The sequence below is a fragment of the Manis javanica genome, chromosome 4 (assembly GCF_040802235.1).
Source record: "Manis javanica isolate MJ-LG chromosome 4, MJ_LKY, whole genome shotgun sequence".
NCBI lineage: Eukaryota > Metazoa > Chordata > Mammalia > Pholidota > Manidae > Manis > Manis javanica.
The window spans coordinates 1,398,528-1,422,868 of NC_133159.1; the positions used below are offsets into that span (position 1 = coordinate 1,398,528).

Genomic DNA, 24,341 nt, shown 5'->3' on the forward strand with positions numbered 1-24,341 from the left:
GCGATGACCGAGCCACTTCGGCGGGGCCCTGTGGATGCCTGTGGCTGTGGATTACCGCATTCTCTCACTTTGATCAGAGCCAATGAATTCGCTCGCTCATGAATCCCCTTCCTTCTGTGCTGACCTCCAGAGCCTCCAATCACAGAAAGCCACACAGTCTTCCAGTTGAGGGCTGAGGGCAGAGCCAGCCGCGGGAGATGCTGGGAAGGGGCAGGCGGCCTGGCCCGTATCTCCCTGGACACTCACCCACGGGCTGGCCAGGTTCTGTGGCTGGCAGGGAGCCAGGGTCCTTAGGGGAGGACAACTAAACTGGGGTGGGGTGGTGACTCCCACACTCCCATGCAGTGACGCTACCCATAAAATGCACTGCCCAACCTCCAGGAATGGGCTGAGCACCTGGAGGGTGTTGTCACTGCGGAAAGGTGACCGGATGGGCAGACCCCTGGCTCGGCTCACCTTCAGGCCACTTGGAAACGGTCTCCACCCACATGCAGGTTTCAGAAGACTGGGTCAGGATGGCCTAGCAGTAGGGTGAGCTGAGGTGGGGTGGGAGGGCTCCCAGGGGCAGGAGCAGCGGCTTCGGGGGTCCAAGTGCAGCCCGGCTGGCTTCCCGCCTCCTCTGTGATGCCCGTGTGGGTTCCCTGGAGGCGGTGACCTCTGCTTCTTAGCATCAGCGAGTTCCATCCGGGTTTGGTGTGGGGGGAGGGGGCACCGGGCTCCCAGCCGAGGCGATGCCCCTTGGAGGCTTCCCCATCCTCTTCTCCCTCCTCCTTGACTCCTCAGTCCCAAAGGGCCTGAGGGAGGTGGTACTGCTGGAAGGAAGGTCCCCATCCTGTCCTGCTTGCGCAGTTCTGGACGAGAGAACCACATTGGGGTGGGGTTTACAAGGCCACCCCAGTGATGGCGGTGGGTCCTGGGGGCCTTGTCAGGTGCCACAGGGGCTAGATGCCAGAGGGTTGACACCCAGAGACACCCACATTGGGCTGGGGGGGCTTGGCTGTCTCCTTCTGCCCCTGGGGACTCTGAGGCTCAGACCCTATACCTGCAGGGGGCAGTTGGTCCTGGCAGGAGGGCAGGATAGGAGCTTCTGGGCAGAGGCTCCCCAGTGCTTCAGAGTGGTAAGCATCCCACCAGACCTGCTGATGGGGGATGCCCTGGGCAGAGCTGGCCCCAGTCAGAACCCAGATCTCCCCTCTCCAGGCCCAACTCAGTCACCAGCATGGCTCTGTTTCAGAATCCTGTGGAATGATGGTCCCCAGGCCCCTGGGACTTGGCTAGGGGACCAGCAGAGGTTCCCTGGATCCCGTTGGAAGGTCTGTGTCCACCTTCAGCCGGCCCTGCCCTGGGGGGAGGGCGGCACTGCTGGGTCAGGTCCCAGGCACCACCCGCGGACCTCAAGCAAGGCTCTCCTCAGCTGCTGGCTGTCTCCCTGCGGTCCCCCAGAGGGCCCAGAAACCCATCCGGGGTGAGGAGCTGGCAGCCCAGCCTGGAGGCGGCCTGAGCGGCTGGCACAAAAGGGCGTGAGCCTGAGTCAGGGGAGAGACAGCGGGCCTTCTGTCTGAATAGAACTAACAGTTCATACGGTTGAACGAAACCTGGGCTCATTCATGGTAGTCTAGTCAGTGGCTGAATGCCAGGCCTCCCCGGACATACCGCAGAAGAAAGCACAGGGAGGGTACATCACAGGTGTCCGTGCACCCCCGCTGCAGCCCCCAGGAGAGGTCGCGGGGCTGAGTTTCTCCTTGGCTCTGTTTCCAGGATACAGTTCCTAACTTTGAGCCATCCTTGCACTCCTGTGTATGTTGCTCATGGCGCATCCTTTAACGTGCCCTTGGATTTGGGTTGGTTCGCATTCATTTGGGACTTTTGAACTGGTAGTTCGTAAGTGAAACTGGCTCATGGCTCTCCCTTGGTTGAGATTACGCTTTCTTCCAGAAAGAACTTGGACGCTTTTCTTTCTCTTGGCTATGAAGGGGTCTAGGGACACTTGGGATTGACTCTGGACCTGTTACGTTGTCCTCGTCACTTTCAAATTTTGTATCTTACTCTAAGTGCCTGACAGGGAGGCATCCATCTCAGGAGACACCCGTTTCAAACCCATCACCAGCTGTGCAGGACAGCCACCAGAAGCCAGGCTGCCCACATGCATGAGGGTCCCTCTCAGAAAGCCCTGGGCGACCCAGCTAAAGGGCAGCTCGGGTGACCCTGCCTCCAGCCTCCTGACACTTATTCCCATGCTCACACTTCAAATTAGCCAATAACGAGTGGCCCCACAAAACCCCGACACCGCACCCTCGGACCCCAATAGAGGCAGAACCCTTGGCTTGGCCTCTCTCTACCTGAGACCTGGCTGTATAGCCCGGTGCAATACGATAAGTCCTAAGAAATTCGTATTTGGTCACTCAGATGACCGAATATCTATTTCCCAGGTGTATTTGGTCTTTATCCAGTTCCTGAAAACATTGCAGAGTCTAAAGGTGAACCGGGTGTCTTGTCATGTTAATGAGAGACTTTTGGACCCCACCCAAGGGCAGGGGGTGGTTTGAATCAGCCAATAGCCAATGATTTAGTCAATTGTGACCATGCAATGGAGCCCTCACAAGACCACCTTGAGAAGAGCTTACCGCTCCCTCGGACCCTGCTTCTCTGCGGAGAGAGCCATACCTGGGGAACCAGGACGCCTCCATGCGCCACGGGACCAGGCCCCGAGCTCCTTGAGGATAGAAGCACCTGTGTTTGGGTCCCCACCCCGTGTCTCTCTTCATCTGCCTGTTAATTTGTATCCTTCACGGCATCCTTTATTAAACTAGTAAACGTGTTTTCCTGAGTTCTGTGAGCTGCCCTAGCAAATTATTCAGACCTAAAGGGGAGGTCATGGGAGCCTCGTCTGTAGCCACAGGTCAGAAGCACACGGAACAGCCTGGGGCTTGCGACCAGGGTCTGGGGTGGAGGGTGAGGGCAGTCTTGTAGGACGAGGCCCTTACCCTGGGAATCTGGTGCTGTCTGCAGGCAGACGACATCAGAATTGAGTTCTCGGGCACAGAGAACTGCCTGGTGTTGTGTGTGGGAAGACCCTCCTCCCCACTCCCACCTCCCACACACTGGAATTGGGTCTGGGAACCTGAAAGGAGTCATATTACTGCTGTGTAAGAAAACACACAACTGGCCAGGCCTGTGCCCGCCAAGACTTGTGCATAATAAATCTTGCTCCTCAAAGTTCCCTGGGGCTCTGCTGAGGTGTGTCCAGCCAACACAGTGAGGCCCACAGGGGCCACATCGGCTCTGTCTGAGGTGATGCTGTGGGGCTCGCCTGAAGCAGGGGGCCCAGGTGAGGGCTCCTGCAGTCCTCGCTGACCGCTGTCCACAGGCTGGGACCCGCGCCAGGGCCTTTGTGCTTTTCCATCTTAAGTTCACGGGTGGTACATCTGTTGAAGAACTGGAGGCTGGATTTATTCACCCATTTTCTATTCCTAATCCATCACTTTGGCCTTTTCCTACTACATCCCGCCTGCTCATCTCCTTTGCCGTCCTTTTCTGGCGTTTGAATCGCACATATGGTCTTGGTGATAGAAGCGCCTGGCCACACCCACACCTGCTTCTCTGTGCACCTGTTGCCAGGATTTTCTCAATATTCTGTGATTCCAGATTTGACCCGAGTTGTTTCACACGCAGATAATTGTTATAAGTTAGTTTATAGCTTTATTGTCTTGAGATTAGGTAATACTGTCTATACCATATCACAAACATTTTCTTGGTAATCAGAAATGTAGTTTTATGGAAAGCAGGATAATCTCTCTCCTCGGCCAAGAGTCTGATCACCTTTCCATTCTGCTGTGGAGGCTGCCCAGGGCCTGCTAGTTTTGTCATGTGAGTGTCACAGTGTGAGGCTGGGTTGAGTGCCATCCCTCCTGTGCCTGGGACAGTGATGTCGGATGTCTGCAGGTTGGGGCAGAAGGGCCAGGACAGACTGTGCCTGACGAGCCGGGAGGACCAGCCTGTAGGGTCCCTCAGGCTCTTTTCTGTTGAGAAACCCACCCTGAGAGCCAGAGGCCCAGGTGTGACTCCTAGACTCCACTACTAACTTGACTTTTTGTGCAAATTTTGGACCCCTCCCAGCTTTCAAAATGGGGTGAGGAAGGAAGCAATAATGCAGCAAAAACTTTTTGGGAAGAGCTCGTAGTGCCCTGAGCACTTACTGGCAGGTTGCCGGTAGGCAGTTAGCTCCACCTTCCAGCCACTGCCCCAGCTGTGGGCAGCCCTGGCACCCAGTAGTGGCAGGGCAGGGTCAGCCAGGCTGCAAGGAGGGGTGCCCCTGGTAGGAGCTCATTAGGGCCTTGGACCTCAGCACCCAGCTGGGCAGTGAGGGGCTGCCTGGAGTGTGGGTGGGCCTGCAAAGAGCAATAGCTCCCGGCCCCGCCCCAGCAGGCTGCACTCCTGGGCCTTGCTGGGGGCGGGTGCTGGTGCATCCACCCTCCTGGGTTCTCCAAGCACAGGTGCCAAGGCTGCTCAGTCCTGGAGCCACCCAGTGGGGTGGGGCTGGTGGGCAGGGGCAGCAGGGCGAGGCCAAGCACAGGCTGACCAGCACCCTCCTGCAGCCCAGGGTGTGTGTGTGTAGCTTTCTCTGCTGAGCTTGGCCCCAGGCCAGCCCTGTGGGAGATGGGGTGTGGAGGCAGGAGCAGGTGCATGTGTGTGTAGGCAGAGGAAGAGGAGACAGCCAGGGAGGGATGCAAACTAAGTGCTGAGAAGGGAGAGCACAAGCCACGGGGCTCCCCAACAGGTCGGGTGTGGGAAGAGGCACGGGGCCTGATTTGCCTGAGGCGGCCTGTCCAGCACAGCTTACCAGACACGGGGGAACTGCAGCCCCGGCCTGGCTGCTCCGAGGCCCACGGCGGTGGCACAGGGGCTGGGCTCTTGCCCCGTCCAGGAGGCTCATTTAAATTCTGACCGCTGTGCCGTGAGATCAGCCAAGTAGAAGCCCGGCCACTCTGCTCACTAGCAGTCCCCTTGGCTTCGCAGAGGGGCCTGCAGGGGTGGGAGAGAACATATCATCTCATGGCCCTGCGTGGTGGGCTCACCCACTGGGTCCCCAGAAGACCTTGATGAAGTCATGGGTCTTGGCCAGCCGGGCCCCAGCTTGGGAGCTTTGTCTTTGGGGATCAGGCACTGCAGGAGCCCAGACCCAAGCCAGGCTCAGGCCCGAGTGAAGGTCAGCTTCATGCCTGGGGAGGGGTTTCCTGGGCTGGCACCACCTGTCCAGGGCTTCAAGGGGCCTCAGTCCTGTCCAACGTGCAGGTCCTTAGCCAGAGACAAGGACGCCGGACGCCGGCTGCTTTTCTGACACCAGATTCCCAGGTGTGAGCCCAGAGGGCCCCAGCTTTAGGCACCGGGTGGCCGTTGTAAGACCATCACTCCTACGAGGCAAGCGGGATGCTGTCCCCTCTGCTTCCCAAAGCGGGAAGGGGTGCGGGGTTCTGCACCCAGTCTGGAGGTGGAGCCTAGATCACGTGTGGTCAGTGGAGCCGGCAATCTGAGGACGCCTGCCTCCGGAGTCTCGCTTTCAGCTTCTTCAGGCCGCAGTGCTCGGGGTCCACTAGGAGGCCGCTCTCCACTGCTGCCCAGGCCTCTGCACAGCGCCGCTCCTCCAGGCAGTGCTGCCCGAGGTACAGGAACACCTGGGCGGCCGGCGCCTGGCCCGGCCGCTCCCACAGGCTGCTCCGGGCTACGGTGGGCGCCAGCTTGAGGGCCTGGGTGAAAGCCCCTGCAGCCCCAGCCGCATCCCCCAGGCTTAGCAGCAGGCGGCCCCGGGAGCAGAAGTCCTCTGCCCGCACTGGGAGGTCGCTGTCAGCCGCCCCCTCCTGGAGCACGCAGTCCAGGTCCCTGAGTGCCTGGCCAAACTCTCCCAGCTCAGCTAGGCAGCTGGCCCGAAGGCGCAGGTGACAGGCACTGCTGTCACTGGCCACACTGGCCAGCGAGCAGTAGCCCAGCGCCTGCCCAGGCTGCCCCGAGTTCAGGAGGGTGCGGGCTTCCTGGGCTGCGGCCTGCATGGAGACAGATGGGAAGAGCTCAGGTCAGCCCAGATTGTCCCAGGCCTCAACTTGACCCTGCGCAGCCGGACAGGCGGGGCTGGCAGCACAGGACCCCAGCAAACTGGAAGCTCTGGGCCTGTCCTCCACTCCCCTCTGCACCCCCTGGTCTGCCCCCCCCAGCCCTACTGCTTCTCTCACCTGGTGACCTCCCTCCTCCCTGACCGGCCCCTCTGATGGGGCCACTGCCGAGGCTGCCCAGCCCTGAGCAGAGCAGCAAGCCCAGCCTTTGCCCAGCTGGGTCCTTGAGGCCCCTCCTCGCCCCAAGGTCAGAAAGGCAGGTCCTGGGCGTCAGTGGGCTTCTCCCTATGGCTGGCCAGTGAGTGACCCTGGAAGGCCCTTTAGAGCCGAAGTCGGGGGAAACCCTTGCTGCTGCCGGCTCCCTCCTCCGGTGCTCCAGCACCTGCCTTGCTGGGGCTTGTTTGCCCCGGGGAATCGGCAGGCCGTGGCCTCACCCTCCGTGGGTGACGCAGGCAGGGCAGGGCGGGCATCTGCGGCGCTGTCTAGCCTGGCCCTTCCCTTCCCAGGGACGCGGGGCGGAGGGCCCGACTGGGTGGCCCAGCCGCTGCCTCCCCTGGGCTCTCAGCGCACGGCCCCTCTCCGTGCGGCTTTAGCACCCTCTCAAAACCTGCCCGCACGCCTCACCTCCTCTCCCAATACCCCCAAGAACTTCGCCTGCCTCATGGACCCACAGCGCTGCCCCCCGGACGGCAGGGATCATTCGGGACCCTGCTTTGCCGCGGCTCCCCCTTCCCCGAGCCCCCTCCTCGGGAAGCCACGGAACCCCACCCGGCGGCGCCGCACGCCGGTCCCCCCGAGGGTAGGCCAGGGTCGGTAGCCCGCCGGCACCGCGCTCCTCGGACCTCCGCGCGCAGGCCCGGGGCAGCGGGGAGGAGCGACGCCACGCAGGCGCAGTGCCGCCGGAGGGGGGCGGGGCGCACGCCGGAAACGGGGCGCCGCCACTTCCGGGTCGGCCCACGTCGCCCAGCAACGGCACGGCGCCGCGGGGGTTCTTCTAGGAGCTCGGGACCCCAGCCCAGCGCCCAGCCCCTCAGAGGCCCCGAGGACACGGCCTGGCGCTCGGCTCCCTCGGCCCGGGAGCCCGGGCGCCGCGTGGCCAACTCCTCTTGGACCCCTGCGTGGACACGCCGGGCGGTCTGCGACCCTGAGGAACCCGGCGGTGGGGCGCACTAGGTCACGGGCGTGCAAACCGAGTCCTCTGCCGCCAGAACCTCCCCGACCTGGTGGCTCCTTTCCGCCCTCCCCTCTCCCCAAAGGTTCAGCCTCTGCAGGGCAGACGCACCCTGCCGTTCCTGCTCCCCGGGGGCCTGTCCCGCCCGCCCCGGGGCACCGAGGACGCCCTGCCCCCCGCCCCGCCCCGCGGGACCCGGTCGGATTGGCTTCCTGGGCTTCCTGGGCTTGGCCCTGGAACCTCCCCTCCTCCTGAGCCCCTACTCCCAATGCTGGGCGCCCGCTGTACCTGTGTACCTCCCCTTTCTTGAACATTCCGAGCTCTTTCCTACCTCCAGCCAGGCCTTTGCTTTGACCTGTCTGTCGCCACCATGATTTCACCTCCAGGGCCACCTCACTACCCATTGCCATTTTTGGGGTCTTCCCAACGTGAACCCTCTCAATGTCTCCTCTGAGATGCAAGGCCACAGCGGGGCAGTGGCTCCACCTGGCACCTGATGGCAGGTGCTCAGTAAAGTCTTGACAGATCAACAGTGGAGAGAAGAATCATTCAGCGAGGCGTGACCCCAGCCCCCTCTCGGCTCCCCACCTGCGCTGTCACCGGGAGGGGAGGCAGGAGCCTCTCCTGGCCTGACCTGGTGCTTGGGTGTCCTTCCTGCCAGGCCAGGTACTCTTGGCTGGCTCAGCCCAGCTCTGAGAAGAGGGTCCCCTGTCCCCCACATATCCCCCAGAGGCATACCCCCTGCGGCTGATAATGCCTCGTGCAAAGAAGTGGAAGGTTGCTGGGACTTAAGATGACCAGACCCGGGCCTCCTACTTGCGGCCCACCCCACCCCATCCCATCCCCAGCTGAAACAGAGTCATAGCTGCCTGGGATGGGGCCCAGGGATCTCATGCCCATGGAGGGGCTGGGGGGCCCTGTGGGGGGCACACCTGGGCGAGGCCTTGTCGCTCTGAGGCGTCCAGAAGATGCAGCAGGAAGCCGAGGTCCTCAGTGTCTGCCCCCACCAGGCCCTGCAGGTCCTGTGCAGCGGCCCGAGCATCTCCTTTCTTGAGCTGTAGCAGGCCCTGCCGGGCTCTGGCAGCCTCTGACGTCGGGGTGGGCTGCAAGGCCTTCTGCAGGTGGGCGCCAGCCTCCTCATAGCTGCCTGTCAGCAGTTTGGAAGGACAGTCAGGGAGGGGCTGGGCCTGTCGGAGGGGTGAGCCACTGACCGCTGAGCAGGGAGATGGCCATAGCCTTTCTTGCTCAGAGCTGGCTCAGGGAGCAGGGGCTGGTGCAGGGGCTCAGACCCAGGAGCAGAGTGACACGGTGACACCATGCCAGCCTTGGACTCACCTGCTGACCTAAGCCCCCTTCCCCAATTGGGAGCTTCATTAAGTCTGTGACCCCCAGATGAAGCACCATAGCCCTGAGCCCTGCAATGCGGTCACTACAGGGTCTGCTCTTTCCTTCAAGCACTTGGGGAAGCAGGGCAGCGTGGGTGGGGCGCCCACAGGCTCGGCGAGGTTGAAGGCTGGGGAGTGCGGGCCACAGGGAGCCTCCCTTTCCAAATTAGGGCTGAGCTATTTTCAGGATTTTGTAGGGAAGACCCACTTAAGACAATCCCACCTAGAACAGGGCCAGGTGTCCCATAGACACTCGGTAAACAGCTGTTGAATTAAATGCATGAGTTAATGAGGGGAACCCAGCATTTGGGTCCTTTTATGAACCCCAAACACTCTTCTGTTTCTCCTCCCTGCAGGCAGAGCCACATAGGTGGCTGAGAGTTAGAGACACACATCAGGCCCCATGTGGGACCAGATCGCGGGTACTGGGATTTGTGGGGGGAAGGGACAGTAGAAGCCATCGAGTTCAGGGTCTCTTTCTCCCATTTTACAGAAAAGGATCCAGGGGCGAGAGAAGCCCAACAGACACACACGTTCCCCCCACCTGGGCTGGCACATACCCACTGAAATGAGCAGGTCTGCCAGGACGATGTGCCAGCTCAGCTGCCCAGTGTCGGCTTTGATCAGTGCCTCCCCCGCGGCAAGGAGGCCCTGGGTGTCCTCGTTGCTGATGGGGGTCCCAGTGTCTGGCAGCTGGCTCAGGAGGGCCCGGCCATGGGCAGAGAGGCCCCGAGTGATGAGGGCCTGGGCCTCTGGCTTCAGAGAGCGGATCTCAGGGGCCGCTGTCACTGGGTCGAGCTTCAGAGCAAAGAGGAGGTCATCCACAGCCTCCTGCGAGGGCACAAGGGCGGGGGCGGGCGGCAGAGGTCTGCCAGGTGCTCCTCCCAGTGCCTGGAAGGGACCTTAGAAGCCACCGAGTCTAGGGTCTCCTCCTCCCGTTTTACAGAAAAGGATCTGGGGGAGAGAGGAGCTGGACAGACACCCATGTTCCCTCCCACCCCGGAAGGGATAGGCAGCCCAGTCCCTGCCCTCCCACAGCTCTGGGGGGTAGCCAGAATGAGGGCCCATCTGGTGGGCGATACGAGGCAGAGCACGCTGCAGCTGCCCGAGCGCATTCGGAAAGGGGGCAGGGAGCGGTGGTCCGGGACCCCCGGCAGACCATGCACAGAAAGAACCACAGTGGGACAGCAGGTGGCTCAAGGAGTGTGCAGCCTGGAGGAAGGGGTGGGTTTCCACGGTTCTGACTATGACGTGGGGCAGGAGGCCCCTGAGGCTGGGCTGCCCTGGGAGAGCCCTGCATCGGACCCCTGACCCAGCCAGCAGCAGGAGCCCTGGGGCACCTCCGGGATCCCCTGCTGCCGCCGGCTTTCTGGTCGTCTGTCCTCTGCCTTCGGGGCCTTTGTTCCTTCTTTCCTCCCTTCGTTTGGGTTCATTGAGTTTAGTATTTCATTTAAATTCCTCCCTTCACTCTGCCTCTCTCTCTAAGACATTTTGGCAGTTGCCCTGCGATTCCAGCTCCTGTCTTTAGCACCCCACAGTCCAGGGGAGATAATAGAGCACCGCTTTGCATTGGATGTGGGAAGCACGCAGCCGACATCATTCACCACATCCTTTGTGGTGCAGGCAGAGCTCTGCTTGAGGAAATTAGGAGCGGGCATCCCCTTGCCCCCGGGCGTGTAGACGGGGGTTTCTCCCAGCAGAGGATCTCTAACCTCCGTCAGCCCTCCTTCGTGGTGCAGGGCCTCTGGCGGCGGGTCTTGTCAGCTTTCACTTACGTGACATTGTCCTTAGCTTCACTCTTCGTTTTGAAGGGTATTTTAAGTGGGCAGGGAGTGCCGGGTCGCTGCTTGCTGCCTCTCAGCGCTTAAAGACACCCTGTCCCATTGTCTCTGGGCCCTACTGTCACTGTGCCAGGCATTCACACTGTTGTTCCACTGAATGGAATGCTTCATTTTCCCTCGGGTTGCTTTTAAGAGGTTCGCTTTGTTTTGCTTTTAGAAATTTGACCAAGATGTACCTTGGTGTGCTTGTGGTTATATCTTCATATACATGTGCATCTGAAGAAATAATGGCAGAAAGTTTTCCAAGACGCTCAGCAAATCCTGAGGCGATGAGCACAAAGATAGCCACCCCTTGGCATATTTTGGTCAAATACCCATAGGTATTCTTTCTCCTCCGGAACTGCAGTTAGAGGTCACTGAAGCTCTCTTCATTAAAAAAAAAAAATCTTGGCAGTTTCCAACCAGCTGTTAAGCCCATAAATTACTCTCTCCTGGTCGGGACGGAAAGTTTTCTCAGATGCTTTTACAGTGCAGGGTGGGCTTTTCTGGAGCAGGTGGGTGGGATGCAGGTCCGTGAGAGACAAAGCCCTGTGATGCGTGGGTGGGGGAATGGACCTCTGTTCCTTTCTGCACCTTGGCCTGGGCCCTGCCTGCTGCCAGCCAGGGGTGACCTCAGGGGAGTCCCAGCTTCAGTGGACAGGGCCCTCAGTACGGGCCGGGCACCAGGCTGGCATCCCTGCCCCCATCTTACCAATGCTGACACAGGGCTCAGGGAGGTGTCCTGGCACAGGACTTGCCCATAAGGTTAGAGAGGAGGGTTCATGGCTCTGGACCCAGCAGGCTGGCTCAGGGGTCCTCATGCCGTGCTCCTCTCATGGCGAAGGGGCCTGTGGGTAGCTTGGCCTCAGCCTGTCTCCAGGAGGAGTCATCGGTGGGCTCCCCAGGGGTGGGCAGCCCCTGCCCCTAGCCTCACTCCTGTGTCCTGACCCCCGGACATGCAGGCTGTCTTTCCCTGCTGTGTGTCCTGTTGCCCTGGACAGAGCAGGAGAGGCGTTTCTGAGGCGCCTCTTGGAGGGGCTGCTGGCATGCCAAGAGCACCTGGGGAGGGTTTCCAAGGACCCCCTCCTGTAGCAGGGGCCCGCCCAGCCCTGCCCCTGGTGCAGATGGCAGGCCCTGTGTGGACAGCTCAGGGTGGTGCCCAGGAGGGCAGCTAGGGTTTCATTATTTTAAACTGGGGGGCCCCTGGGAACCCTGAGGGTTAGCACATTCATCTAAGCTGAGAGGCTGGGAGGCACGGGAACTTGTCAGATGGAAGGGAGACTCCCTGAAACCCAGGGTTTGACGAGGGAGCCCCTGTGAGCCTCAGTGCGGAGGGGTTTTAATGGGCACCTCACATGCCGGGTGGCCTGGCCTCGTTCCCTCTGTCCTTGGGGTTGAGATGGGAGGCAGTGCCCTGGTCTTCCCTGTGCACCCCCCGCTCCCCAGAGGCGCTCCCCCCCAGCCTCCTCGTGCCCGGCCCAGTTGGGGAGGGTGGGGCTGCTACCTTCTGCTGGTCCAGCGCCAGGTGCAGGAGCGCCCGCCCACACAGCGCCCGCACATTCTGTGGCTCCACGCGCAGCACGGTGTTGAGGTCGAACATGGCTGTCCTCTTCTGGCCCAGGAACCCGTAGCAGCGGGCGCGGGCAAGCAGGGACTCAGTCGCCTGACTCCCTGGAGGAGGAAGGTGAGGTAACAGGACTCGACCACGCTGGGCCCAGGGTGGGGATGTCTGCCCTCATCCAGTTCCTGCACCTGTCCCGGTGCCCAGTGGGGTGGGGGGCACAGGCTGTGGGGCCGTCTGGCACAGCTCCCAGATGGCTGCATGCCAAGACACACGGGGGCGGGCACTGGCCGAAGGGCACAGGGAGCCCGACCAGAAGGCTGGGTGACACCCAGAGGGGGAGGCACTGTGGCTGCACCTGAGGTGCGGCCAGTCAGGGGAAGGGTCCTCGGGGCTGGATGCGGCGTGGCCCCAGGTATGAAGGTGACAGGCGGGTGGGGAGGAGCCCTCTAAGTTCTGGGCACAGAGGCCCCTCCCAAAGAGGTGGTGGTCGCCACACTCCTGCGAGGTGTCTGTCCAGGGGTGGACACGGGATGACACCTGGGCTCTGCAGGATGCCAGGCGGTGTCCCTGTCCCTGAAACCCTGTGTGGGGTGTGGGCCCTGCACTGGGGGCCCCCCCACACTGACCAAGAGCTAGTTCGCTGATCCTCATGCTGGCCCATGCAGCGTCTCCCTCCTCCACTTTGAGGAGAGCGAGGTGGTGCCTGTACGCACAGAGCCAGGAATTCTCCAGTACCCTGACCTGCAGTCCAGGCTGTGAGCGCCATGCACCCCGGGAACACCAGTGCAGCCCCCAGAAAGGTCCCTCCATGGGGCGCAGGTGCCCCATTCCTCCACACTGAGAGCCCAACTGCCAGGCATGGGCCAGGCTGCTGCCTTGGCACCAGGGTGGGCACGGCAGGTTGGCTGGGCAAGTGGGGAGCCCAGGCGTGCACACAGAAGCCCCCACTACTTCCAGTAAGGGCTTAGGGGAGCCAGGCCTCACCTCCTGCAGCTGGTGGGAGGGGGTTGAACTCAGTCTGGCCCTCCTACCCTCAAGGCCTGGGGAGGGGTCCCAGCCTCTCCTAGGCTCTAGCTCACCTATGCAGGCAGGGCCGCAGCAAGGATGTGCTCTGTGAGCGGCCCCACGGCATGCACACACCCATGAACCAGACACGTGCTCACCCGCCAGGCCCCCAACATGAACGGCAGAGGCTCCCCATGCCCCCATGTACCCGGCACAGGATGGGAGTCCCGGGAGCAGGCAGGTGGCTCCTACCTGCAGCAAAGATGGCCAGAGAGAGGTAGGTGATGGCCTCCCTGGTGCGGGCTCCATCCTTGGCCCCACCTGGCTGCCCTTGCAGGATGGCCAGGGCCCGTGCATGGCAGTGGCCCCACAGCAGCTGCCGGTCCTCATGGTGGAAGACGTCCAGGGTGGGCTGGAGGCAGGTCGTGTCCCCAGACTGGACCACCTTCTTCACTAGCTGCAGGGGCAGGGCCAACCTTGCTGTCCTCCCAGTGACCGCTGCCCAGACCATCCCACTCCCAAGCTTCCTGCAGCTGTGGCTCTTGAGTCGGGGGCGGGGACTGAGTGCCCCTAGCACGGGACCCAAGGAAGGCTGGGCAGGGGGCGTCCCTGCTCTCGCTGCTCCTCTTCACTGCAAGGTGGGTGCTGGGGGTCCCAGTATCCCTGAGCTGTGCTTCCCTGGTGACATGGAGGTGATGTCGTTTCACAGGCTCACTCAGGGAAGTCCAAATGAGAGGCACAAGGAAAGGGGGCTTTCAAATCACAAAGTGATAGGGCACCAGGAGTCGTTCAGAAGGCGTGGAGCAGAAGCCCTGGGACCAGTCCCCTCTCTGGGCACGCAGCAAGATGCGGAGCATGACCTTTGCTCTAGAGCGGCTCCACCCCACAGAGCCCCTGCTGCCCCACATGTGGGTGGGCGCCACCCCCAGGTTGGGAGCACCCAGTTTCCAGGGCATCCTTTCCTCCCACCTGCTTGGCCCAGAGCAGGAGACCAGAAACCCAACCTGGTCAGAGCAGAAGGAGGAAGCTGACGGGCCCCATAGCTTCCCCCTGAAAGCCAGACATCTCCATGGAACAACCTCTGCCCCTGGTTCCAACCAGAAGGCCTCACAACACCTGAGGGAGGGCACTTCGCCTTTCCTGGGGGATTCAGGACGAAGTGCAGCCCACATCTGGCTCTTGGCCCTTTTGCTTCATGACACAGCGAAAGCATACGGAGCTCTCCCTGCATGCTGGAGGACTGCTGGGCCCTGGGGTGCCCACTGCAGTGAATTCCCCTGACACGGTGCAAGACCAGGGCACAGAGGACACCAAAGGTCAGGGAGGTCAGGGAGGTGAGGGACCTGCCGTGGTGGCTGAGCTGGAGGTTGGGATATAGTTCGCTCCAAAACTGAGGTGTAGAGGGAGGGACCACGAGAGGCCTGGTATCCCCATGGCACTGTGCCGGCTTCTGCCTGTCCTGCTGTGGCCCCTGGGGCCTCCTCACCCGGTTGGCGTCATAGGAGAAGCCCCTGTGAAGCTGCAGCAGGGCCAGCCGCACCAGCACGGCAGCCGCCTGGGGCCTCCGGGACAGGGCCACCAGCAGGGCCTTGTGGGCGTCCTCCAGGCGGCCCAGGCGGTACAGGGCATCGGCAGCCAGGAGGTGTGAAGACTCATCTTCCCTGTCCAGCTCCATCAGGAGAGTGGCCAGCTGGTACACGCCATGGGCGTCGCTGCAGAGAGAGCAACTGGGGTGAGCCAGCCCCTTCCCTATACCCCTGCCCCTGCCCCGGCAGGGAGGCCACAGACAAATCCTATCCCATGCACCTGGTCTGGTCAGCCCCCCCTCCAACTGGGCTGCAAAGACCCAGGTCCTGCTGGAAGGACTCTCACGCTGTGCACGCTGTCTCCAAAACCCACGGCTGTCCTTTCCAAAACACAGCCCTCAGCCCTCACCCCCACACCCACCCTCTCACCACCCGAGGGGCAGGCATTTTACCAATGAGGAATCAAAGCTGTGTGCTCACCCCAGCCAACCCCACCTTTGTGTCCTTTTCTACAGAAACAGGTAGCAGTGTTGGCCCTGCAGGGTTTGGGATGTGTTGTGAGCAGAGCCAAATAACACATGGACTGCACTTGGAATGTCCCCATGCCCTGGGAATGTGACTGCACTCTTCCTGGGAAAAGGGGCCAGGGCCTCCGATTTGACAGTCCCCTGGGGAACACATAGAAACGGCCCCCAGGCACACACAGGAAAGTCCCTCTTCACCGGTGTGCATGGGAGCGATGCACGGTAAGCCCCCAGGAGGCAGAGGGAGTACTGGTGGCTTTTGGAGGGTGTGCTGGCATTAAACACGCCCCCCAGGAGGCCCCGGCTCCGTGCTTGCCACTTTGCTAAAGTACCTTCCTGCCACCTCCCAGCACAGAGAACTGCAAATCAAAACAGCTGCAGGTTCACCCACTGGGCTGGCGATGAATTTGCAAAACGTTGGCTGGATGTGCTGTCCTACGGGCAGGCGGGCAGCTCCTGAAGTCAAGGACCTCGCAAGGGCTGTGCTCCCTGACCCAGGAATGCCCCCTCTGTCTCCATCTTACCGGCAGAAAGTCGTGGAGACGTGATGTTACCCAGGTTGCGTTACAACTCAGAGCAAAGACCCTGGGAAAGTACAAAGGCATAACCCCCATGGGACGGGGGGCGGGGTGCTTTTTGCTGCCGTGAGACACATCTAGCGGCGAATGTCCACGATCCAATGAGTTACAGGTGGGTATCAACTGCATACAGAGCCTGCCTCCAGTTTTGTGGACTGTATTATATATGCACAGAGAGAAGCATCTGGAAGGGAAGTTATCTGTAGGTGGATGGTGAGTTTTAGTTTTTCATTCCCATTCTTGAGTTTATAATTTTCTATAACAAGTAAATCCATAATGTGTCATGCTGTTTGGGACTGAGGGTCCTAAGATCTGGGCTCGGGCACTAAATCTGAAGATTTAGGGAAATCCCCAGCCCATCCCTGCCTCAGGTTACTCATCTGTAAAATAGGAGGAACCACCCGGCTGTCCTGCAGGAGACGGGAATGAAGCAGCAGCCCCGGGCGCGGGGCTAGTGTTTACCCTTCCTGCGCTGCGGGGCTGTCCGTCTCTGCGGCCTTGTCCGTCCCGGCGGCCGTGGTCCGGCGGCCCGGCGCGCGCACGGGTCCCGGGTCCAGCCTCCGCTGCAGCATCCTGCGGCCCTCCTCCCGCAGCACTATCAGCAGCAGCCCCCGCTGGTTCCAGGGCACGTAGGCCTTGGCGACGAGCAGAGCCTCCTCGGGCCGCAGCCGGCAGGCGGTGACATAGTCCAGCGCGCCCAGGAACGCGCTGCCTGCCAGCACCCGGAGCAGCCCGCGGCCGCACAGGGCGCGTACGCAGCCGCCAGGGTGCGGCTGCCTCTGCTCCACCACCTCCTGGAAGTCCTCCTGGGCATGCCGCACGTCGCCAGCGTGCAGCGCGCAGAAACCGCGCAGAGCCATCAGGAGGGCGCGGTCCCCAGCACGGTCGCCCACGCGGTCCCCAGGGCGCGAGGGCCGCAGCAAGCGCTTACACAGTGCCCGGGCGCCCTCAGAGTCCCCGGCCAGAAGCAGGCACTCGGCCAGGCGGGCGCCTAGTGCTGGGCGTGCCCGGGGCGGCGCCACGCGCAACAGGACCCGGAGCGCGCGGGCCACCGGGGCCAGCAGCTCGCGGCCCGAGTCCTCGCGGAGCTCCGCGCGGCTCCGCACGGCCTCCTGGAAGCGGTCGAAGTCCACGTCCGCGGCCTCCTGTGCCCGGGCGCGCACGCGCTCGCGGTCCCCAGGCGAGAGCAATGCCTCGAACTGCCTCCGCGCCCCGGAGGGGCTCTCGCGGAAGGCCTCGTGCAGGTCCCGGAGCAGGTCCTGGGCCCCGCTGTCCAGGAAGAAGGCCGCGGCTGCGCGGGTGACCAGCAGGGCAGCCAGACGCTCTCCTGGGAGGAGAAACAGAGGTGCTGGACCCGCCTGTTGGCCAGGAGCCTGGGTGCCACCCATAACCCCCAACCGTCCAGAGCTTCGGACCCTCTGAAGCATCTCACATCGTCTCCCTGGAGTCTCCCAGTAGCCCAGGACGTGGCCTCAAGCCTGTCAGAGGCAGAGCAGCCTCAGCAGCAGGTGGAGGCTGGGCGGCAGTCTCACCCTTGGCCAACAGGGAAATTTAGTCACAACACCGGACCTTTTAATGACAGATTTTAGGACTGTGTTCTCTTTTCTGGGACCAGCCCCCACCTCACCCCTCCCCTGCCAAGATCAGAGTTGGACCTCTGGCCCTGTGACCTTGGTAGGGGCCCGGTTGTTACTGTGGCACCTTTGCTCTTGCCTTCTTTGGGCTGTGTTGGGATCCAGCACTTTCTGAAACACAGACTGCCCCATTGGGTCCAGCAAAGAGAGGGTCAGGAGACCAAGGTTGCTCACAGGCTGGGGGACTTGGGCCGTTTCCTGAACCCAGCTGTGTCTCAATGTTCTCTTCTGCTTTATTATGGGGTTTCAGCGTCTACACTCACGGCGCTGTGAGGATCAGACGGATTAACACATGCCCAGGACCCGGATCAAGGCCCTGGTTCAGCGAGGTTTCCCATCAGAGCCAGTGTCACCTCCATCATCATACTTTACGTCTGAGTAACCGAAATGTGCTGGTGAGAATGGGAGCTTTCTGATGAGTAAAGGAAGCCGAGCCACCCCATCCCCAACAGAGCTCCAAGCAGGTGCACCCCGTTGGAAGAATCCAGAAAACTCAGTGCGGCTGGAGCTCAAGGTCATGGCTGTCCACCCTTACATTACAGGTTGGAAAGTACCCCTGGGAGGGGAAGTTCCTAGAGCCCTCGAGTCTCAGTCCTGGTGCTTTCACATGGAGTCCTTCAGAAAATCCAAAGAGTTTCCTTGCAACCTAACTTGATCACCACGACTGTAATAATCCTTTACTTTGAACCAAGAGAGGGCAAAGCACCTTCCCTTTGTGGAAGCAAAGCCACCACCCTGTCCTGTTGCTGTGGTGGCAGGCATCACATCACAGCCCAGAGTCACGTAAAAAAGGCATCTTGAATCCTGAGGTCAACCACCCAACCAAAGGAAAAAAACTTTAGCCTTTCCTGTTAGTTACTGATTCCTGGACAAAGCAGTTCTATCCTTGATTTTTGTAATTGTTCATGGATCCTAGGGAGGTGCGGCAGTGGGCAGCCCTTGGGGCCTGGGGAGAGTGGTTATTAATTTACCCATATGGAAGTGTGTGTTCTGTCCTGCTTCTAGGACTCCACTTACACATGTTGGACTTTTAGACATTGTCCCACAAGCTCTGTTCATTTTTCTTCTTTGTATTGGATAATTGCTATTCTATCTTCAAGTTCATGGACTCTTCCCTCTGCTGTCTCCAATACGCTATGAATTTTTCATTTCAATTATGGTGCTTTTCGATTCTAGACTTTCCATAGGTTCTTTTTTTTTAAAAAAAGTCTACATCTCTTCATTAATTATGACCATATTTTCCCTTAGTCCTTGGCTATATTTGTAACGGTTCTTTTAAAATCAGCCTGCTAATTTAAGCGCCTGGATCATCTTGAGATCAGTCTCTTTTGACTTCCTTTTATCCGGACTGTGGCTCACATTTTCTTTTCCTGTTTCTTTGCATACCTCCTAATTTTTATTGTACACCGGACTGATGCTTTGTAGAGACTCTGGGCTCAGTTATGCTCCTCTGCAGAGGACTGAATATTATTTTAGCAGGCAGTTCAACGGGCTAGGATTAAACTCCAAAAACAGCGTCTTTTTTGGTGGACAGCAGCCAAAAGCACCATTCAGTTCTGGCAGCTTCCAGCTGCTGCTTTTTCAGGCTACCCAGCCTCCCCCGTGTATGTGTAGTTCCCTAGTCAGCCAAGGATTTAAGTGGATTTAACACACAAATTTTGGATCTCACCTCCCTGCTCCAGGTGGCTCCCTCCTTTTCAGGATTTCCCTTTTAACTTCCAGTTCTGCCTGCAGTTTGTCACTGTCTGGTGCCTTCAGATACTTACATGTCTTGTCCAGATTTTATCATCGCTGTCTGTGGCACACAGTCGAGTCAAGCTACTCCACCACTATTGAAAGTCAGACTGTTCTACTGTCAGATTAAAATAATCTGATAATCTAGGAGGATATAAAATGCTATCTCATTGTTTTTTTTCATTTTCCTGGTTACTAGTGAGGCTCATTTATTTAAAAATACTTTTTTTTTTTTACCAGTCTGGTGGGTAGAAAGTGGCATTTTAAAGCAATTTGCATTTGTGTCATTACTATGATGTTGAACGTTTTGCACATGTTCATTTGCCACCTGCATTTTTCTCTTTGGGGAAATGTTTTTGCCAATATTTTGCCAATTTCTCTTTTGGGAAATTTTTGCCAAATGTTGGACTTTTTTCTTATTTGTATGTGGGAATTCTTCAAATACTCTGGGTACTAACTTTTGCCCATTGTATATTTGCAAATATTTTCTATCTCTTGTGGGTTATCCATTCATTTTCTATAGTCATGGGCAAAATAGAAGTTATAAAATTTTAATTTAATCAAACGTATTAAGTTTTCCTTATTGTTTCCATTTATTGTATCTTAAGGAGCCCAGTTGCACACAGATGGTTAGATTTTAAAAAATTAAAAATTTAAATTTGAGTCTTAAAATATTCTCCTTTCTTTTCTTTCAGAAATAAAGGCCAGCCATTCACATAATCCACCTGGAATTTACTTTTTGTTCGGTGTGAGGTAGGGAAATGGTCCCATCTATTGAATAGCGGTCCTCCTCTTTGCCTGCAGATCTGCAGCGCTCAATCTGTCACGTGCTCGTGTGTCCAGACGTCAGCGGGTGTGCTTCTGACCTCTCTAATTTGTTTTATTTGTTTTCCTGTCTGTCCACTAAGTCGGTGACCTTCCGTGTTGGTTAGTATAGCGTTGTATTAACTGGTAGAGCAAGTGCTCATCCACGCGCCCCCTTTGCCTTCATTTTCTCGGTCGCCTCCCCCCCGCTCTCCCTCTTGTCTAGTACTGGCCTCTTGCTCTTCGGTTACAATGTCATGTCTTTCTAATAATGGACATTCAATATCTTTCCACTTATATAGGTATTGTTTAAGGTAATTTTCTCCATAGCATCATAGAAATAAAGTATGTTCTGTTGCTGGTAAATGGTGTCTTTTAAAAAATCATAAAATTTCTCTTTGTTGGTGGTGTCTATAAATATAAATGCTTTTTGTATATCCTCTTAAATTCTGCTCGTCTGTGTAACACATCGTTGTTTCTTTTGGCGTTTCTACGTAACTAATCCTACTGGAATAACTGGATAACTTCATTTCTTCCTTTCTAGTTTTTCCCCCTTTCTTATTTTATTGCATTGGCTAGGATCTCTAGTACGATCATGGGTAAATGTGAGAGTGGGCAGCCACTACATTCTTGATTTTAAATGAAAGACTTCTATAATATCGCCGTGAAGCGTGATATTTTTGGTAGGCTTTTTCAATTAACTGAGTTTCCTTCTATTCCTTTGTTGTTTCACTTTTTGGGATGTTAAAGATTATAAAATACTTTTTTCTGAATTTATTGCAATGATCATTCATATGTCTTCTTTTCTCACATGAATGATGTAGTGAACTAGATGATCATGGAAATGTAGAATTACAATTCCTGTATCATTTAACTCAGTTTTGGCTAGAACACATATAAAAAATGGATGCTTTGATCTTACTCTGCTGATGGACAGTGACTGTAATGGGGTACGTGGTGGGGACTTGATAATAGGGGGAGTCTAGTAACCACAATGTTGCTCATGTGAAACCTGAGCATAAGACTGTATATCAATGATACCTTAAAAATAAAAAAAAAAGCCATAAATGACCAAAAGTGACTCAAGAAGAGATAGAAAATATGGTCATTTAATAAAAGAAATTAAATTTCAAGTTGAAATCTAAAAAAAAAATGGATGCTTTGACTCAGCAGTTGTATTAGTTACTTTTGATAGGTAACCTTGAGATTAGAATGCATTTGTTATGGGAAGATGCATTTTTAAAGACTTGTAAAAAGGAAATTTATTTGTTCCCATTGTAGCCACATTGTGCTGGTGGTGATAAGGTGGCTGCCTCTGACATAGGGCCTCAGGTCTGACTGAGGCAGTGATTCCCAGCGAAGGAGGTCCCATTCCTCAGAGCCAAGGCAGGATAGGCGAGCTTCATGCCGTCCCCCCAGGGGCAGAGCCTTCTTAGCACCCTTGTTCCCGAGGCTGTGGCCCTTTGGGGTCCTGGGTCTCCACAGGGGTCTCCATTGGTCATTAAAGTAGAAGACCCCCTCCACTATGGGGGTTGCTGAATGCCCCCAGCTTGCCATGGGGCTGGCCACTTCACATTTGTGCTTTGGGTACTCAGGGTCCCCTACTTTCTCATTAGCTTGGGGCTCTTTGTGACTCAGTTGAGCATTTATAGGTAGGTGGCAGGGTTTCAGGATATCTGGTCAAGCATATTTCCAGAAACAAATCTGCCCACTTACTTTTCAGTTCTGTCTTGTTTCCCTCCATCTTCCCCTGCCAACTCACCCATGGGGATCACCAGTAACCGCCATGTGGCACACTCAACAGATGCTTTCTGTCCCCTCACGGACATCCAGGGACGGCTCCTGGTGCCTTGCAAACACCCTCATTTTCTGGCCTTCACTGTCACCCTGCAGGCTCCTAATTTTCCTCCTTCCTGTCCTCCTGTCCCCTTCACTGGGTCCTTTTTTGGAGGCAGTGGTAGGTAGGTAGGAGCACCCCAGGGACCAAATCCCAGCTACTATGAGCACCCCATGGGCACTGGGGAGGAGGCTGCACCCTCCACTGAGGACTGCTGGGCAGAGTCAGCGAGAATGCGTCTCAAGCCCTTAGAAGGAAGTCTTCTCTCCAAGCGGGAAGGGCAGCTAACACCACCACACCCCATCCTGAAGTGTCTGGCTGCCCATCTCTCTCCCTTTATAGACCCTTGACTTGACATCCCTTCTTTGTGCAGACAGGTCTGAAACCCCTTCTTCAAACTGAATCCCTTTCATCTCAAGGCTCATGTGTCCAGCTGCCTGATGACCTGTCCACTTGATTCAAGGGACACCTTTTTGAGCACTTAGTGGACGATACCATTTTAAGGGTTCGATGTGCATTTTCACTGAACTGGCCTGGCAACTGGCAGAGCTGGTGCTGCCCCATCCCCACGTGCCCACAGGGAGGCGGCACAGCTGAGGGGGAGCTAGTGTCTGTGGTAGGCTGGAGTGTGGCTCCTGGGCGCTCCTGGCCAGCCCCCACCCCACTCCCACTGGAAGGAGGGTTCAGCACAGGGACTGGGCAGGAGCTGCTGTGTCTAAAGCCCTAACGCCCCCTTTCCCCATCTGCTCCCCTGCTGCCTCCTGCAATCCAGTTGCTGAAGAACAAAAATAATTCCTGACTTTCTTGAGGTCTCTCCTCTCCTCCATTAAATCTAGCCAAGATTTATCACTTCCAGCTCAGTGATGTCTCAGGATGGCTGCCTCTCTGCAGCTCTGCCTGCTCCGGGGAGCCTCTGCCATCCCTCACTGGGCCCCTCCCAGCAGGGCCTCCGCAGCCTCGATCTCAGGGCACATCCTGCACCTAGCGGCCAGAGGAAACCTTAGAAATGCGCCCTGGCTTCTGCCCGCCCCGAGGGCTGCTCCCAAGGCCTTGAGGGGCCAGCCGGGCTTAGCCGGGGCTCCTGTCTCCGGTGCCTTCCCCTGCTGCTCTCACCCGCCACAGCCACCCCAGCTCCGTTCGGTGGCACGAGCACCCCAAGTTCTTTCTCCGCAGGGACCTGACCCTGTTCCTGCTGCTGGGAATCCTTTAGTCTCAGCTCAAACAATGCCTTCCCTGACCACCCGGCCGAGCAGCACCTGGCACGGGCCACTCCTCACAGCACATGCTCCGTTTGGTCCTCTTCGGGCAGAGGCCTGTCTTGTCACCATGGTGCCCTGAGGCCCAGGCCCCCCCCACCCCCCTGCACCATAAGCAAGATTTAAGCGTGCAGTGAATGTGGCCCTGGCCCCCAGGAGACAAAGAACACACTCCTACCTTGGGGTCCGCTGCCTGGCTGCTTGGGCTCAAGGGCACGGCTGCAGGCCTCCCGGCAGTCCTGGTACCTGCCACTGCGGAGCAGGGCTTCGGGCCACAGGCTGTGGCTCCAGGTGCCCCTGGGGTCCAGGGCTGCCAGGAGTCCCCGGCAGTTGGCCTGCTGGCCGGAACTGTCCCTGGCCTCCTGGTGTCCTGACATGTAGTCCTGCAGCGTGCTGACCAGCACAGGGACGTAGGGCTGCTGGTGGGTGCGAACAAAGGCCATGGTCCGGTCAGCGCTCGAGGCAAAGGCCTGGAGGTAGTCAGTCATGCCGGCGTCCACCTGTGCCCCGGACAGAACCCAGGCCAGGGCGCGCGTCAGCCGCAGCTCCAGGGCTTGCTGGGACTGAGCTTCCAGCAGGGCACTGCAGCGCTGCGCCACCTCCCCGTGGCACCCGTGTGCCAGCAGGCCGGCCAGGGAGTGCAGGACTGCAGCTGGGTGGTCGGGGCAGAGGGCAGCCAGGAAGGCGGAGGCCAGAGTCCCTGTCAGGGACACCACTGCCATGCCATCCCAGTGGACGGCTGGGATCTGGCTGTCACTGCGGCACCAGGCCTCCAGGGTGGCCACCACGGGCGCCCCCCGTGCCTCTGCCAGGGCAGCTCGGACGCTCCGCACAGCCGAGGGTGCATGGCAGCTGAAGGCAGCCAGGTAGAAGGCGGTGGCCAGCGGGGGCTCCCCCAGGGCCAGGTGCTGGTCCCCTTCGCGGCAGAGGCAGGCTACGAGAGACTGGGCTGACGTCATGCCTGTCACCCTGATAGGCCGGTGACCAGTCCTCACTGCACCTGGAGGGGGTAGTGTGGTTAGTGCCCGCCCAGCCCCGCTTCAGAGCTGCCCCTCGCTCCACAGCCGTGCAGAGAGACCCACCTCTGTGGGCATTTGCCCTCTGAGTGCCACATGAGCTGGGTGGCCTGTGGGGTTAGGGTGCCTCTCCCGGCACAGGGCCCCTCAGGGAGGCACACCCCCTCATTAACCCAGGCCACACAGCTGCTGCCTCCCTGGCGTCTGAGTCCTCGCCGACCTGCCCCACCGCAGGATCACACCCTCCCCTGGGCCACGCAGGCCTGGGGGTGGGGGGTGATGGGGGACACTTCCCTGGCTCTTGGTTGGGGTGGAGAGCCACGTTGGCTGAGGCCAGGGGGTCAGTTCTGGGGTCAGTTCAGCCCCTCCCCTGCCTTCTCCGC

The 24,341-nt window shown here is 58.6% G+C and overlaps 1 protein-coding gene across 2 annotated transcripts; it reads right to left on the reverse strand.

Moving 5' to 3' along the window:
* Positions 1–3,686: 3,686 nt before the first annotated feature.
* On the reverse strand, positions 3,687–23,936 carry TTC34 (tetratricopeptide repeat domain 34). Of its 2 annotated transcripts, XR_001853276.3 has the most exons (9): positions 23,121–23,936; positions 16,140–17,004; positions 14,536–14,761; positions 13,302–13,506; positions 11,985–12,151; positions 9,221–9,491; positions 8,208–8,422; positions 4,841–6,038; positions 3,687–3,936 (listed from the first exon to the last, which is right to left on the reverse strand). XR_001853276.3 is itself a non-coding variant. In XM_017661379.3 (8 exons), the coding sequence occupies exons 1-8, from the start codon at positions 23,899–23,901 to the stop codon at positions 5,511–5,513; spliced, it is 3,258 nt and encodes a 1,085-aa protein (XP_017516868.3). In that variant the 5' UTR covers positions 23,902–23,936; the 3' UTR covers positions 3,687–5,510. The 2 variants fall into 2 exon arrangements, 1 of the variants encoding a protein (XP_017516868.3); XM_017661379.3 differs by having other exon boundaries at positions 3,687–6,038.
* Between the last annotated feature and the right edge of the window lie 405 nt (positions 23,937–24,341).